The 18,256-nt window shown below is 41.5% G+C and overlaps 1 protein-coding gene and 1 long non-coding RNA gene across 2 annotated transcripts; both read left to right on the top strand.

The window, feature by feature from the left end:
- The first annotated feature begins 1,856 nt into the window (after window positions 1–1,856).
- LOC110786319 (uncharacterized) lies at window positions 1,857–3,469 on the top strand. The gene is made up of 2 exons (XR_002532858.2): window positions 1,857–2,286; window positions 3,192–3,469. It is a non-coding gene; the product is annotated as an uncharacterized lncRNA (long non-coding RNA).
- Window positions 3,470–11,735: 8,266 nt separating this feature from the next.
- Window positions 11,736–13,056, top strand: LOC130469625 (uncharacterized). Its single transcript, XM_056839017.1, has 2 exons — window positions 11,736–12,564; window positions 12,668–13,056. Exons 1-2 carry the CDS (start codon window positions 11,736–11,738, stop codon window positions 12,895–12,897), a joined length of 1,059 nt encoding a protein of 352 aa, XP_056694995.1. The 3' UTR covers window positions 12,898–13,056.
- The last annotated feature ends 5,200 nt before the right edge of the window (window positions 13,057–18,256 follow it).

The following is an 18,256-nucleotide window of genomic DNA, read 5'->3' as shown; positions in this document are numbered from 1 at the left end:
ATAAAAGAAAAGTGTATCTTTACAAGTAGCATTTGAGTTAGCGGGTAGCGTTTTGACCTATTCAAAATGCTACTTGTAAAATTTGCAAGTGTTTGGTGAGGTAGCGGGTGAGGTAGCGGTTAGAGGTAGAGGTAGCGATTCGATATCTTTTGTCAAACGTTAAAAATAATAGCGTTTGAAGGATCGAAAGCGAGAGTGTTCGATAAAATTATAATAATGTTTTAAACAACATATATAGCTTTTATTGTATTTTACAATCTCAACTGCTACTTTTACCAAACACTCATACTAGTTACCCGCTACTTTAACAACTAACTGTTACCCGCTATTACTGAAAGATAACCGCTACTCAACCGCTAAACGCTACCCGCTACCACTAGTTTTGTTGAACAGAGCCTTAATTAAATATGGTTGATTATAGAAAGTGTATCTTTTAATTAAATACAAAGGGAGTATACTTCATTCGTTTTATAAAGTTTTTTTTAACTATTACTATTTTCACAAATATTAAGAAGAAGAAGAAAAAGTGTGTAAAAAAAATGGGTGGATATTATAAAATATAGATAAAGTAAGTGAAGGAGTGTAAAAAGGTGGGAGATAAATGAAAAAATGAATAAGTAAGAGAAAATGAGTGAAAAATGATAAATGTTGTGGGGTAAGATATTAAAGTTTTATGTCCATAAATAAAATAAAACACAATGTAAAGAACATTATGAAACATACTAAAGCTGAAAGTGTAAAAATCATATTGAAATGGAGGTAGTATCTTATATTTCTTGTTTCTATGAATGTTTGAAAAGGTGAACGAGTGTAATTATGTAAAGAAAAATGTGGTTAAAGTAAGGGGTAAAGCTGTTAAAAGCTGACCCGACTCGAGAACCCGACCTGAACAGACGCGAACTCGTTATCAAAATATTGTTAAAATAGGAAATTTTTAACTCGACTCGAAAAAATTGTTATCCGATTTGACCTGATACTATACGACCGAATCCGAACCCGTCACCCGACCGAAGATGATTGATAACAGAACTGACCCATACAATTATTCGAACCCGATTCGACACCCGATATGATCTGAACCCTATTATAACCGAACACAACCTTTTGATGACCCGACATGTGGCGATCCATTATCCCATTTATCCCGACTTACTGATATCCTGGCTTGTCATTGACCAGGATAAATAGTACAGAGTAACTTCAAACCTCAATTCGAGTCTATCATTCTTTTAACCAACTCAAAACAAGTGAAACTTGTAAAACTAAAATCGAAAAACCTATTTTGCAACTTTTAAATTAAAAAAATTATTTTATGGTTTAAAATTTTGAGATGACCAAATCATTAATTGACTCGGAATCCATATTAACTTTATATATGTATTAAATTGACAAGAACACACGGTGAGTCGATTACTTGATCGATTTGAATAAAACTCAAATGTGAAATAAATTTAACATTAATTTTCACAATTTTTTAAAAAAATAACCATATGTTAGAAACTTGACTAGGCCCTATTATCGAACTCAATCTCGATCCGTGTTCGGGAGTAAACCTGACCTGAATTTTAATCCAACAACTTAAACCCGACAAAAGAAGACCCGAACCCGAAATGGAACCCAACCCGAATATAACTCGATCTGAACCCGACCATTACTCGAAATGGATAAACAACCCGACATGATTCAACCGAAACCAACCGGACCCGACCTGATCCCGGGTGATAAAGTGACCCAGCACAACCTGACTGGATCATGACTCAAGATCGATCGGGATGACCCGACCCAGACCCGACTCGAGCAACCGTTATGAGAGCTCTATTAAGGAGGTGAATTAAAAGGTTGGCGGGTATGTACGGAGTACTTTAGAGAAATGTAGATAGAGAAAAACAAAACATAGGGAGTAAAAGTTTACTTAGGTTCAATTCACATTCGACTACATTAAAACTTTAGATTTGCGCCTTTTCACCAAGACATTATAAGATTTCTCTCTCTAAATTTCCTCCATAAAACCCCGTTCCACCCTTCAAACTGTAACCCGCCGCCAGCTAGCTCGCTGGAGTGCGACCTGAGCTTCCCTGGCTCCATAAGGTCGTCGGCGAGCCGGATTTATTAGCGTTCCATCGATTAAAATAAGGGTTTTATTGCCCACCGGTAGAGAAGAAGAAGAGGGGAGCAAGCTTTGTTCACAAAGTAAGATTCAATTCCTTTTTAGTGTCTCTCTCATCTTGCCGGATCCATCTACTACTTGCTAGTGCATACCAACCATCTTCCTCACGTACAAAGGAGGTAGGGTTTTCATATCTTTACATCGAGTATTTTAATACCAAAGCTAATTGGATCGTCGTCGTCTCTTAATTAGTGTCAAAAAACGCCAATCTTGACGATAAAGGTAAAGATTTGGTTAAGGATTCAAGTTAATTGTATCGCCGTCGTCTTGTAATGTCGAAAAACGCCGATCTTGACGGTAAAGGTAAAGATTAGGTTATTGTTTCCGGTTTTGTATTAGTTGTTTCGTCCGATTTGAGGTTGTGACTTTGTCGTTTGTTTTTGGGTGTTGGTGTGGCTTTTATCCTATTCTCCGTACTTTGTTGGCTTGAGTACTTTTAGTAATGTTTAGTTATATTAAGTTTCTTCTGGTTGCTATTTTACTCTCTGTTGTTGGAATTATTAAGGTTGGGATTGTTGGTTTCTCTATTTCTTTGCTGGTTAATGGTTAATGGTTGGGTGTTCTGTGTGCGAATGTCCGACGATGAGGGTTGTTGAGTTTTTGGGATTAGGTGTTTCCCCTTTGGTTTTCATTAGTATGTCAATCATTGTAGTTAATGAGCTTGTCCATGATGATACTACTTTTGAGGTAGTATGTCAGACGTGAAGATGGAGAAAGAGAATTCGTAAGGGTGACTATAGGAGTGTATGACTGTATGGTGTTCACGGGATTTGGTTGTTCAGTTCAGGTTGTTGATGAGATGTAATCTCATTACCTTCACAAATTTTTATCCGATGACTGCTCCCAAAATGAAAAGGTTGGGTGTTCATAGCATGTTAACTAAGTCTAGTCTCTCTTGGTCAACGAGAGGACTTTGTGTACCCGTTCTTGGGGTGTCCTGTTTGTTCGTGGGCATTTCCCTTGCTTACAAGATTGTTGCAACCATTTCGTGAAATTACCATATTTTTGTTTCTTTCGTCGTCAGGTTTTACAAGTCCGGGGTTCTCCTAATTACCGTTTATTACCCAAGCTTTATCCCAAGTGAAAAAAGGAGTGTGAGTGTACAAGTTGGAGGAGACAATGAAAGGCCAACAAGCACAACTTCAATTATATTTGTAGTTTGTAATGCTCTAGTTTCAATGTGTAATTTATTTCTGTGTTAATATATGTTGAAATTAGCCAGTGTCAAATAAAATAAATAAAATAAAACTTCAGACATAATTGAAGGTAATACATCCTACAAATAAAGTTTTTTGACTAATATGTATGTAATCGTTCGTATAATACACTACTTTTGTATTAACTACTTTATGAATTTTTTTTTTTGTTATTTACTACCTTAAAATATGATTTTGTTTTTAAATCGCTACCAGTTTACGATTTCACGTTTTAAAATTAAGATATACCTTTCTTTTCTTAATCATTTTAAGTGATTCAAAGCCCATTCCCCTTCTTTATGCTAAGGATTCTATATTTTAGATGTTCGTTAGGCATTCTAATGTACCATGCTCTGGCGCTGTACATTTATGCTCATTTTAGACCTCCCCGAATGATCAAATAAGAAAAAATATAATAAAAAAGTAGCATTGCTTATAAGTATACAGTTCGCAATAAATTGTCATAATTTCTCGACGAGTTCAATTATGAATCTTATGACCAACAAAGATTATCCAAGTTCAATTCTCAATAAATTTTTAATAACTTCTCATTTCAACTAAAGCTAGATAGCATAAAGCAATTGAATGATTAGCTCTTAAAATAGGTTCTTTAGAGCATTACAATGGTATGTATCTAATTAAGGCTCAAAAGTCTTTCATAATATCTATTTTATTTTTAGACTTATGTTAAGGCTCAAATGTCTATTGGTGAAACTCTCAAGAAATCACTTCTTATTTACTCCGTATTACTGTAATCCCAACCTTCTATATAAAAAAAAGGGGTTTTTTATTCGACGTCCTATTCCTCTAAAAATCCCTAATTTTAATAGTGAAAGTACATCACTACCCTTGTAAAAATTAACCCCCCCTCCCTCCCCTTCCCCCCCCCCCCCCCTCAACACCACGTTCAGAACTTCAGATTAAAAAACCACCATCCATACCTGCCGTCAACCGCCGCACCACCGCCGCACCACTGCACACACCACACCACTGCCGCACCACTGCACACACCGCACCATTGTCGCAACCACTACACACACCGTACACCGCCGCACCACTGCACACTGCTCACAGGACACACCGCACCACTGCACACTGCACCACCGCCGCACCACTGCACACTGCATACACCGCACCACTGCTGCATCCCTGCCGTTGCGCCCCCGCCTCTACACCCAAACTCCTCCCCCACAGCTGCCCCCTTGATTCTGCAATTTTTAATATTTTTTGAAATTGGTCGTGCCGCCCGGATTTGGCGGCCGAGCCATGTTGGTAACGCCTTGGATTAGCGGCGGCCACCATGGTTTACCCGCAGATCTAGGGCGGCTGAACCATGGTCGGCGCCGCTATTCCAAGGCGTTACGACCATGGCCCGACCGCCAATTTCGGGCGGCAGTTTGCATTTGAAAAAAAAACTGAATTTATTTTTAAATGCTTTTTTCAAAATAATTCTAAAATTTCTAACTAAAAAGAATTTGAATTGATTTTTAAAATGCTTTTTTTAAACTAATTCTAAAATTTCATAATTTGTAAAATATCTTTTTTTTGAGGGGAATTTTTAAAATATATCAAAATTATTTAAATGTAAACAAAATTTAAAAGAAATAATTTTTTTTATTTAATTTAACACAAGCGCGAAAAAATATATATTTTTTAATGTGCGACTGCCGCCCAGGATACGGTGGTAGAGATGGTGGTGTGGTGGTGGATACGGTGGTGGAGATGGTTACGGGTGGGGTAGATTATATAAGGGCACGAATGTCCTTTCATGTAAAATAAGCGGGCGTTTTTAGAGAATGAGGACGTCGAATAATGATTGCTAAAAAACATAACTTTTTAAAATGGGAGCTCATTTCTAAAAATACTCTCTTTCATTTTGAGCCTCTCTTGAGCTCCAATGGAGATGATATTAGTCCATGAGAAAAAAGAGGTTCATTTATCGAGTAAAATAGTTATACTACCCCATTAGTATTTATGAGAGTTGTAAACAACATAATTGTAAATATTTATCTTGTTTTGTACAATTGTCTTATACCCACATATTTTAGCTTGGGTAATCATTAGTTTGTATAAATAGTATTCTCTCTCCTAATTAATTACTAATGCAACTGATAATGTGAGAGTGATAGATAGCTCAGTTGGTTAGAGCTTCCATCCCGGTTCCAGGTGATCTTGGGATCAATTCTCATCCCCGCCCTTGTGGCTCATTTGCAGCAAAAAAAAAAAAAACTATAATGTCGGGCCCTAAATTGGCTTCTCCACTTTGGGCCTATCTATCCTCTTCTGGCTCCCAAAGGAGACCAACGGCCCAAATAGATAGTCATGGATTTCATGGGTCAGATCCACGAGACCTAGGGCTAACCCTATAGGTCTAAAGGGTAAGCGGCCCAAAGACTACATTAAATGCTACTATAAATACTTGTTATTCGGAATTGTAAAAGGCATTCCACATTCATAACACCTACTAACCACATTATCCACTTATCTTAATACACGTGTTTAAGATTAATACAACTAATCACCGAGCATAACCCAATACTCATACGTTCCTTCCTATCAGACATATTACCTTCTTAGGGATTGTTTACACCCGAAACATAATTTGGCGCCGTCTGTGGAGAACGTACTAAAAAAAATGTCCAGACCCCGCATCATACGTTGCTCATCTTCGGAATCCACAGGATCCCGAAGCCTAGAACTGTCAACCTATCGAACCTCTGAAAGCAGGAGAACGAGAATCACCAGGTCGACCAGAAGAGAGGAAACCAGCTCACGAGCAGACACCCTTCCGACCACTTCGCAGATCGCAACAGCCATGGAAGTCATACAACGATGTGTAGCCCAAGCGAATAGGGTTAAGGGCACCACACCAACCTTGTCTGCTAACCATCAGACAGTGTTAACCCCTTCACGATGTAGGAGGGATCGCTCCCATGATCGCTTCTCAACGGCGCAACAACTTATGCGTGGGCGGCTAAATCTGAGCCGCTCTGAAACACCCCCACCAGTCACTCCAACGCAGACAACCCGATCTGCGGCAACCAGGGGGTTAATTCTTAATCGCGCCGAGAACAGAATCCCAGTCAGACAAAGGTTAGGATCCGCATTCCCCCAAATCAGCAAGTCGAATCCAGGTCCCGCACACCCGTCAGACAGAGAAGACCACCCCCCGATGGGGTTAGCCCGTCTGCCCAAGGAAGGAGGAGGTCTAGAACTCCCCCGAGAAGACATAGATCCCCTCCAACTTGAAAATCTCCCAGAGTACACGGCTCACCTCCATCCAAGAGGGAGAGAAGACCCAGCCCGGCTGACCGATCAATCACTGCATCAGACGAAATTATGACCCCTAAAGACTCTCCCTTCTCAAAAGAATTAGTCGGAAGAAGAGTATCATCTAGAGTAAAATTGTCGGCACATATAAAGTATGATGGCACTACAGACCCCCGGGAACACATAGTCACCTACGAGGGACACATGTACCTCCAGCCCTACTCTGTAGCCACCTGGTGCAAATATTTTCCGACCACCCTGACCAGTATCGCTCAAACTTGGTTTTTCAAGCAGAAGCTTGGGTCGATAGGAGCATACAACGATCTTGCCACCAAGTTCAGATTACAGTTCATTAGCAACTACCGAAAAGAAAAGAGCACCCATGAGTTGATGGCGGTGATCAAGGCAGAGACGAAAGTTTGAGGGAGTACATGACCCGCTTCACAAAAGAAGCCACAATGATTAGTTGTGTCAAGGCCAACGTGGCACTCTTCGCGCTGCAAAGCAGTATGAGACCTGGCAAATACTAAAACAAGCTACTAATGAAACAACCTACTACTCTGGAAGAGGCTCATCAGCTGTCCGAAAGCTACATCCGAACAGAAGAATGGAATTTGACTGTCGCCGATAGACATAACCAGCAAGAGGATGATAAAGGACCAACGGTCACAAAAAACAGAAAACCCCTGGGTAGAAATGATTCCCCAATAAAAATGCAAGCCGTTGACAAGAAGGATGCTCCCAAATTGCTGCCAAAGTACGAAACCTACACTCCTTTGCTGGATACGAGGAGTCGTATTTTCTCTCTAAACAGGTCAGACACCAGATGGGAGAAGCCCCAAAGGATGATAACTCCCAAGAGAAACCCGAAAAAATAGTGTGACTTCCATGACAATCATGGACACCTGACAGAAGAATGCATCCAGTTAAAGGATAGCATAGAAGATCTCATCCGACAAGGATATCTAGCCAAATACCTTGCAGATCACAGGAAGGAGAAGAAAACCAAAGAGACCCCCAAAGCAAGGCCACATATCCAAGCCAAAAGAGACTACAAGCAATTCAGACGAGAAAGGACCATATGTCTTCTTCATTCATGGAGGAACAAGATCAACTCATCAATGCAAAAAACACCTGTGAAAGCTAAGACATCAAGTAAACTTCAGTGCTATTGAAGACAACCTCCCCTCAATACCGACCATGAGCTTTTCTGTTGAAGACTTCCGAGGCATAACTTCTGACCACGAAGATCCGCTCGTAGGTGGATATAACTAATCACACGGTACACAGGGTCCTAGTCGTTGGAGGAAGCTCGGCCAACATACTTTTCATAAGTGCCTTTAACAAACTCAAAATCGGCCCCAGACAACTAGTCAAGGTCAACTTCCCAATGATTGGGTTCAACGACTGATCTCTATTCCCGGACGGAAAGATAACAACTCCCTGTGACCATTGGCCGACAGCCCAAAATAATCTGACCGAATTCTTAGCAGTCAACGTCCCAACAATCTACAACGTGATAATGGGAAGGCCGCTCATCCACAGAGTCAAAGGCATAGCATTGACATACCACCAGATGATGTTATATGTGTCCGACACTGGAGTCCCAGAAAAGTTGCTAGGCAGCCAGGAATCGGCTCGCCAATGTAATTATAACGCCGTCCAAACCCCAAAATCCCCAAATCGGGAAGACGACTCTGCCGAAGAAGGATCCGAATCAAAAAAAGAACCAGGGGGGAACCAAAAGAAAATTCGCAGAACCAGGAAAATCAACCCTCATGACAGACCTCGAATGTAGACCTGACAATGGGGGGACCCAAACAGACACCGAAATGGAAGAGATCTCCCTTGAAGAGGGAGAAGATCCGTCAGGTATCAGAGTCAGAACAAACCTTGGGCCTGACCTCAAAATCATGATTGTCGATCTTTTGAGGGAGCACAAAGACATTTTCGCATTCTCGACAGAGGACATGCCAGGGGTCATCCCCAAAATAATCACCTAGAAACTGAACGTCCTAGAAGGGTCGAAGCCCATAAAACAGAGGCTACGAAATTACACAGTAGAGAAGAGTAAAGAAGTGGAAGAAGAGGTCAAAAAACTGAAAGACGCAGGTTTTATAGAACCTTGCAAATACCCTGAATGGTTCGCGAACGTGGTCATGGTGAAAAAGCCCAACGCATCTTGGCGTATATGTGTAGATTTCGCAAACATTAATAAGACATGTCCAAAAGACTGCTACCCCCTCCCACGAATAGACCATCTCGTAGGATCCACCAGCAGTCATGCCCTTTTAAGTTTCATGGATGCCTTCTCGGGGTACCACCATATATTCATGGAAAACAATGATTGATCGAGCGAAGACAATGTTCATAACCAATGAAGGGGTATATAACTACGTCATGATGCCCTTTGGTCTGAAAAATACAGGGGCAACTTACCAATGGATGGTAGATCACGTCTTCGCCGATCAGAAAGGAAGAAATGTTGAAGTGTACGTAGACGATTCGATCGTCAAGAGCAAGAAAGACGAAGAGCATATTGCAGACCTTAGAGAAACATTCGGCAACCTTCGAAAGTACAAACACTACTACAAAAGTTAGAATATGTAACACTAAATAGAGTACGGTTAAGTGTTTTAAGCGTTTCATAGGATAATAGAGTACGGTTTTCTCTAATAACAGTTCTATGGGAGAAAGAATACAGAACGGTTACGTCACTTAACCGTTTCATATTTTTTACCATAATAAAAAAATTATAATTAATATATACAATATTTAAATCAATAACATATAAAGCGGTGTTTTAAGTCCATGATAACTGCGTACTATATTCTCATTTAAAAAAACTAATTCTGCGGGATTAAGTTAATCATACCTTAGAATAAAAAACCTCCACCAAAACCAAAACCTAAACATTCTACTCTATCTCCTACAAAACCTTAACCATAATCGTGCAAAACAAAAACCCTTCTAACAAAACCCCCAAATTCAATCTCCCGCAAAACCTAGACTATAATCGCGCACCACCACCGATCACCGCCGCACAAATGTACCGCCACCGCACTACTGTTCCGCTGCTTCTTTTCAACCTCTGGTGACCATCGCCTCTCCACACTCCGAATTTCGAGGTTAGTATTCTTAGTTTTGTTCTAAATCTTTATCCTGCAACTAATAATTTTCTTAATTATGAAATTGTAATGTCGAATTGATGTTTTAGGTCGAATCATAATAATTAAATCGAATTACATTTAATTTAGTAGGATTATTGCGAAAAAATCTGGTAAATTTAGTCAAATTAAACTGAATTTTTTAGTTAATATGATTTAAGTTTGATTAAATTGAAATTTGCAGTTAGGGAAAGAAAGGGGATAATGAAAAATTGAATTCTTCAAGGATCTGAATTATCTTTGATTTTTCTACTTTTAGTACTGATTTTTTGTCTATTGAGTGTTATATGTAGATGCACTGTGTAGTTGTTAGAATAAGCGCATGCTGCCTTCACCTTTGCCGAAAATCGACAGTGTCATCAGGACAAGCTCCTGAATAGGCTAAACTGAACAAGTTGTTCTTCAGATCATACCCAATGTGAGCATTCCTTTGTTGGTGAAATGCTAATATCGACACCTTACCCTCACTTTCTTTGAGCCTATAGCCAGGCAATATAACCCTGAGTGCCTTATCCATAAATTTGCATCATATAACATGTAGTCGAGCCCATTGAAGTGGAACATCACCTCTGCAGCTTCACTGATGAATTTAGTTCATAACACTAATCACGGTACATAATCAGACTAGTCGAGGTGATAGTTTCTTTCCTTCGGGAATCCAAATGTGGTGGACAACCTTAACATTTACCAGACATTGAATATAAATATCAGACCCCTTCTGCCTTATGGATAAAATGCATTGACCTGACCTCCACTCTTAGAAAAAAGTTGTATATTTGATGTTCTCTTGATGTTTGAGCAGTTAGGGGGCTCATAATTGGTTGTTTGGTAATTGGTAAGAGTTGAGCGCTGTTTTTCCTGCCCAACAGACGACTATTAAGACTAGCTTAGCACAGCTCTCTGTTTATTCCTTGTAAGTTAAGCTCAGTTTTCAGGTATAAGTCCTACATAAGGAGTTTTTTGTTTACTCCTTGCAACTTAAGTCGATGATGGTTAGTTAGGTTTCGATTAATAGAACAAAGTTGAACTAAAAAGCAATAAAAATAAAACGTATCCTCTTCTTAGATGTTTTCAGAATAATTGCTTTCAGTGAAGTGTATTTATGGTCAATTTCTGTTGCTGTTTTTTTTCTTTTTTCTATCTTCAATTGTTTCTAATTGCTTTCAGTGAAGTGTATTTATGGTCAATTTTTGTTTCACCTGTTTTGGACAAATTCGACTTAGGGACGAACTTGTCTTGATGATGGTGCTAACAATCGATCGAGCTAGATAATTGAATATGGTGAGAACAAGTTGTAAAAGCATAAGGTAATTGTAAGTTTATTGCTTGAGAGTTGCGTATCTAAAACAAACACGACTAAGCCATTTTATAGGCATTGACAACATGAGTGTAACGTTTATGGAATAATTGCCCATAATTAGATAATAAATCCGTAATGAAATCCGGCTCCATCAACGGTTGTAACGTCCGTTTTGAGCCTAGCAGTTGGGAAGACCGTTCGAATAGTACCACCTCACGCCTTGTTGGCATCCACGCACAATTCTTGCCACGTATGCCCACGTCACCTAGAGGGTATTTTCCCCCCTAACAATTGTCCCCAAACCCATTTTGAATTTTATTCCGGGAAGTTCAAAAAGGAAAAATGGGTTTCATGAAATAGGAAAAGGAGAAACTGCCTCTTAACCTCCCCAACACTGACGGCGTTAGAGTCATGATGATCTTTGCCTTGGGGAAACCAACCGCCCAACTGCGCCAATAAATAAGGCTGCACTTCCAACCATCCGAAATCACTTCTGCAATCTCTCTCCTCTCTTTCCCGGAAAAAACGATCGGCGCCCTTTCTCTCTCCTTTCCTCAGGTAACTGCTCAATTCTTCTTCTTCTTCTTTACTTTCCCTCTTCTTCTCCGATTTTCCTCATGTCGCAGCGAATGGGAATGAAATCCACTCGCGCGAAGAACAAGAAGGTGGTGGTGGAGTGCGATCTGGTTGAGGGCCCAATTTTCACCCCCACCCATATACTGGACAAGAAGAATGCTCGGCCGGCCACTTGGGGAAAGCAGAATGTGGAGGCACTTAGGGAGGAGTGTGGCTTTCCTCCGTCGGCGGTAATTCGGTTACCGCAGCCCGATGAACGGCCCGACTGGGTATCGGACGGTTGGGTGTGCTTCTACGAGCACCCCTTCAAAATTGGATACACTTATCCTTTCTCGCCTCTGGTGAGAGGGGTTCTGAGGGCGCTGGCGGTGCCGCCGGCGCAACTGATGCCACAGGTCTGGAGGGTAATGCGCCTGGTTGACCATTTGGCGGGCCAATTAGACATGGAATTCCGGGTCGAGGACCTTGTGTACACCTACAAGGTCCAGAACTATGGGGCTGGTAGGTACTTGCTGCATGTCAAGGATGACAGGGAGGCCCTTCTTGGTGCGGATAAGTCGAACGACCGTGGGTGGATGGGTCGGTTCTTTTTTGTGGAGTTGGCTAGTTTAGGGTCTGACTCCGAATTTTTGACGGGAGAGTGGATGGCTAGAGGTATTTGTTTGTTTTTTGGTGTTTTTGGGCTTGTGGATTTGACTTTGTCTCACTTTTTTGTTTTTGTAGGTGCATCCTTCGACACAGTTGGTGTCGGTGCTGAAGCCATAGAGAAGACTGCTGTGCTGCTGGAAATTCCTATAAAGGACAGAGCCTTTGTCGGCACCAAGTTCGAGCGCGAAGAGCCTCAGGAAGAAGAGATCTCTGAACCTGTGAGCATGTCGACATCAACAGGTAAACATGGGTTAGGATTAGTTTACAACTTCGGGTTCGTTGCCCTTTTTCAAATTACAATCGTTGAGACGAGACTAAGTCGTCAATAAATATTGTTTAACAGGAACTGGCCCCTCGACTCGTTTTGGTAAGGCTCCCTCTGCGGATGCACTGCTGAAGAAGCGGCTCGAGTCGCTAGGGAATACCTCCCGAGCCAAACCCATCACCATGTTGTCACCTCCGAAGCCGCCAAAGACTTCAACGGACACCACGGTGACAGGGGAGACCAGCTTGCTCATGCCTGCTGAGAAGAAACTGCCACCTTGTGAGGGGGTCGAAAAAGCGCGAGGCTAATGCGTGACCTTGTCCCTCGTGGGTGTGACGATTCTTTTTATTCAATCAAGTGTAATTGGATTTCCTGTGAGTATACACCCAATTGACTAGTAATATAGGAGTCGCCATTCAGTTTTTAACGACAATGAGAAAAACAGACAAAACCCGGTTATCGTGACATAAAGGGAGTGCAATTATGTTTGACCACGACGGCCGTAGGTTCCCTTGTGATCCCTGGTGTGGGGATCTCTCAATATACACCCGCAAGGTAGAGATTGAGGGTTCGGGGAACTGTAACTACCGAGAGGAGTAATTCGCTCGTCGATAACTCCAGAGGCAGGATATCCTTACTAGCTCAGCATAAATAATTGAAGGGACATGCGTTAAATATTAAACTAATCTGAGTTGATTTTAGCAACATGCAACATATAACACTAATTCGATCGTGATTATCTGATTTAAATAGCATTAAGGGACCTAGCATGATAATCCGATTTCCCAAAAATATTATATTTGTTAGGCGTGATAGAACAATCAGATTAGGTTAGTTTAACAGTTCATAAAAAGGGCGAGGAAAGCAGTTAAATCATCGAAAAGGGACACATTACGACGCACCCTTGAGAGGTGCGTCACGGTTCTCAGAAAACTAACCACTTTGACTTTGCTATTTCTCCTTTTATTTAACGAATCTCAATTATGGGACAGGATACGTTCTGTTCGATTTATGGATCGATTGCGACAGAACGCGTGAACAGTTTCGCAGCGAGAGGCTTAGGCTAAGGGTTGGAGTCAATACTCAGAATATAATTGTGTGTTGTTGTGTGTGTTTTCACGTCGAACTTAGGGGTCTATTTATAGGAAAAAGTGGCGTAGAAAGATAGTTTTTCAGGAATTTGAATACGCAACGGATTAGGAAAAGAATCCGTCCCAGGTATTTTCGGTGCCCAGCTCTGGGCGCTGGAATTTTCGGCGCCCAGGGCTGGGCGTTGAAAATAGGGTCTGGCAGAATTCTTTGGTCAGATTCGGATTCCTGAAATCCGTAGAGTTTGAGACTTAATCGAGTCTTTTAGCGCGTATCAATTTTATGACGGAATGCGTCTGGGCCCGTTACGAACTCTAGGCTCGTTAGGATTTTAATTAATACGTAACTCTTATTTTCGAATCCTATTAGGAATAGGATTCTCGCGGTTTTCTATCTCATTTAGGATTTATGTTGGAATGCAACACCTAATTCTGACAGGTTTCTATCCTTTATGATTTGCCACTTTTAGAAGCTACCTTTTACGGCAGTTACTATTTTTAGCAGGTTTCCATAAATAGCAAGTTTCGGGTGAAATGAAATGGGGAATCGAGATTCGTTTATTTTATAGGAGATGCGTTGTCAAGTGGAGTTTTTATGCTTTCATCATCGAACCTTTCCCTTGCGGGAACGGGGACAAAAGTAGGTGTCTACAGTTAGCCCCCACTTTGACTGAGTCTTGGAGTAAGACGATGGTCAAAGTATTAGACGGAGTGCGTCACACAAGCCATGGTGTATGTGACCTGTTTTGCGAGGGTCTCACGAGCCCCCGAGTGATAACATTTGACTTAAGGGTCATCACTTGAAGTGTCGACATATCCCTCACGTGTCATTGGGATTTGTCAACTGATAGTATAGAAACTTCCTCACTTTGTCATTGGAAGGATCTAAAGGTGCGTAGAAACTCCCTCACTTTGTCATTGGGAGTAGCTACAGATGTTTTCGAAATCAAAGCTGTAAAGTGTAATTGGGCCTGGCCAAGCCCAATCACGAGGTAAAACGTTTTTTAAAAGATTCTCATTTTCAGGGCTAGCTAAACGAGAAAACCCCCTTGTTTTTATAGGACGTAAAACGAAGGAAAATCCAGCACATCGTTCTTTTTTGGAAAACGGAAAACCAATCCTTTAATTTTTGGAAAAAGGGAAAACCGAAAAAAGTTATCGCTGCAGCGACTAAGGACCTGCGCGGTTAGTGACGCAAACCCCGCCCGCTGAAGGTGGGCGAGCCTGTCCGCTGAGGGTGGACGCCCCGTCCGATAGAAGTGGACGAATCTGTTTTGATGTTTTGAAAATAAGGACCTACGCGGTTTGTGACGTAGACCCCGCCGGCTGAAGATGGCGAACCTGTCCGCTGAGGGTGGACGCCCCGTCCGATAGAAGTGGACGAATCTGTTTTGAATTTTTTTTTTTTTTTTTGAAAATAAGGACCTACGTGGTTTGCGCCTTAGACCCCGCCGGCTGAAGATGGCGAGCCTATTTTAAATTTGAAGACTTTATTTTTTTTTGTCGAAAACTGAGGACCTGCGCGGCTAGTGACGCAGACCCCGCCCGCTGAAGGTGGGCGAGCCCTGTCCTCTAAGGGTGGACGCCCCGCTCGCTGGAGGTGAGCGAACCTGAATTCGTCTTTTCGATTTGGGATTCGTGTGCCGCAATCTTGCCCGATTGAGGTGGGCAAGTCCCTATTTCATTTCTTTTCTTGTGATTTCTTTTGAGAATTTCTTTTCATTTATTCTTGCAAGAGCGAATTCTTTCGAGGGATGCTCGGATTTAGTTGCAACCTGAATGTGGGTTGACAACATGCTTAGACAGACCATTGTCTTGTGGTCATCATCCTTTATGGTTTTGAGTTGGTCCTTACGGCTCAATTTTGCCACTACATGGGTCCTTGATTAGGGGACTATGTATAGGTATCAACGGCGACCTTTGTCTTGAGGTCGTAAACCGGTTTATTTTTTATTCTTTGAGGCATCCAAACACGGGACTTCGTATAGCGTAGTCTGGGAATATTGTTTTTAACTTTGTATACTCTATATTTTCTTTCGAGCCCTCAAGCACTCGTGCTTGGCGGTCATTTCTTGTCAAAGAGGTTCCCTGGGGATACGCATTCTGTAATGTCCTTGATCGTGTTTGGGATTGTGCTTGTAAGTGCGAGCGATCTTTGTAGTGGCGTGCTACTCTTAACAAAGCCGTGAGATGCGACTTCCAGTAAAGAAACCGGAAATTTTCGAGTCGAATGGATGCGGCAGGGCCCAATAGAAGTTAGGGCCTTTGTTTTTGAGCCTGGGTTCATTTTCGGCGCCCAGGCCTGGGCGTTGAAATAATTCACGCCCAGGTGGGGCGTTGAAAGTGTTGTTTGGGCTGGTCTTTTGATGACACAGTTGGCCTCTTGTTCATTCGCTTATTTCACTTGGAAGTTCTATGTATTCTCTTTTCTTTTGTTTTTAGAACGTGATGATTTTCTTGAGAAGCCGTAGCCGATTGGTGGACTACGGTGCTTGTCGCTTTGGGGCGATTATTTTAAGGAACTGTTACTCTTAAGGTGTTCAGTTATTGCAATAGTTGGGCGAGTCTATATGGCCCGATGAACATACCTTGAGGCGTAAGACTTTGATCGCTCTTGTATATATTTTTCCTTTTGAACGCGTTCGTGAATGATGATATGTATGTGCGAACGAGCGTTCATAGAATGGCTGTTGCGTGCGGTCCATTAATCAGTTCACTCGAATCATTTTTTTTTTGAGCAATGACTGATTTTGAATAGTTTGCTTAGAGGCTTGCTAGGGTTCAGGCCCATTCATGAAGTGGGCTTAAACATCGTGCCCTTTCGTTTGTTCAAACATTTGCTTCGAGATTTTTTATTTTGTTATGGTTGTTTCGTAGCTTAATTGGAGCCCCCAAGCATGCATGTTGGGATGCTTCCTTTTGGCGTACGATTTTTGTAGGTTCTTTCGAGAAAGATGCCTTGGGGTTTCGCTCGTGTAGGTGCGAGCTATCCTTCCGTGGTAGGTAATGTTTTGATACCTTTAATCCTTAATGTAGAAGTCGTGTGGCTTGCATTTGGGCGATAAGTAGTATTTGCCTCTTACTTTTGGTCGTGCTTGCATTAGTGCAATGTGCCTTACCCTTTTTTAGACTTGTACTGTGGGATTATGGTGCAACGCAGGCTTGTGTGGCCTAACGGCGAGTCTTAGAACATTCCTCCAGGTGTTGGGATATTATTATTTTTTGCATTGGAGTATTTCATCATACCTCGTTCAGGTGTTTGAACAAGTGTAGCATCTTCTGCGTGGGTTTGCACGGCTTATTACTTCGTTCGATGTGAGGATTCATAGGTGTTTCTTTCTCTCTCTTTTTGTATCTGGGCAAAACTTGGCTAGCGGAAAGATTCAGCGCCCATGCTGGGGCGTTAAAGATATAGGTGCCCAGCTCTGGGTGTTGAAAATTATCTCTGGGTATATTTTGACAGTTCTTATCCTTGATTTTTTCTTTCGCTTTTGCTTTGGAACGAGGTAGACTGTGTAACAGGGGCGCTTGTAGGGCGAGCGTTACGTGCAGTAGTTTGATCGGAGTTTTGGTGACTCGCGATTTTTAGTTACCCTTGTTAGTGGGGTGACTTTATATATTCTAAGTAGCGCTTAGAATTTGGGAGGGGTTGTAGCCATTCTAAGGTTCGTTTTGCACGATTAAAGCTTAGGATTGAGCCCCTATGACATATGTATAGCATTAGCGTCGAGAATTTGCGATAAAATCGTCATTTCGAGCATTTTTAGAGTGTTTTTCTCAAGCCCCCAATTGTAGCTACGGGATTGGCTTGGTGTTATAATGCTTTGCATACGTGTTTATGCATTCATGGTGACATGGATCATGAATAGTTTGAACCAGACTCGTTTAGTGCGAGGTACGTTCGAGTAGTGATCTGCTACTTCTTTTGTAAATGTCATATTGTGCGACATTGCCATGGTCAAGGTAGTCACATGTTGAAGTGTGCCTTGACCAAAAGCTAGGTGCCTTTCTTTACCCATAATCATATTTAAAAAATCTTTTTGACTCGCTTGCAACGTTGAGATAGACGCATACTAAGCTTAAACCAACGACACTTTATTATGTTCGAAGAAGTCTTTAAAAATCATTTGAAAATTATTTAACATCCGAGTCCTTATGTGTACAATCCGAGGTGTCCTAAGTAGGTTGACTTATAGAAGGGTTCGTATAGGATTTATATGAGTGAATCAAAATACTGTTACGATTTTTGGAATGTTGTCTAAGGATTTGCTGGAAGCCAGGGTGCAGGCGTCAAGATATTACTTGTGCCCGTTTGGCATATGCTTTAGGCTTTTAGGGCCATCTTTTCCAAAATTGCGGGAATATAAACCGTTTTCAAATTGACTTAGATTTACTTGGTGTATGTCTGTATAAAAGGCCGAGGTATACTTAGTTCTTTTCCTAGCTCTTTCATTTCAATTTTTGGCCCCCAGTTGCTGTTATGTCTTCCCATTAATAATGCTTTCAGATTTCGATTTTAGATGCCCGTGTCATATGTCTGAGTAGGGTGAGCCTCGGTTAAGTGCCAAGTCCTATTGAC

This window comes from Spinacia oleracea, chromosome 3 (assembly GCF_020520425.1).
Source record: "Spinacia oleracea cultivar Varoflay chromosome 3, BTI_SOV_V1, whole genome shotgun sequence".
In the NCBI taxonomy this organism is placed as follows: Eukaryota; Viridiplantae; Streptophyta; class Magnoliopsida; order Caryophyllales; family Amaranthaceae; genus Spinacia; species Spinacia oleracea.
The sequence above is the reverse complement of the archived record's forward strand: the minus strand, read 5'-3'. Positions and strand labels throughout refer to the sequence as shown.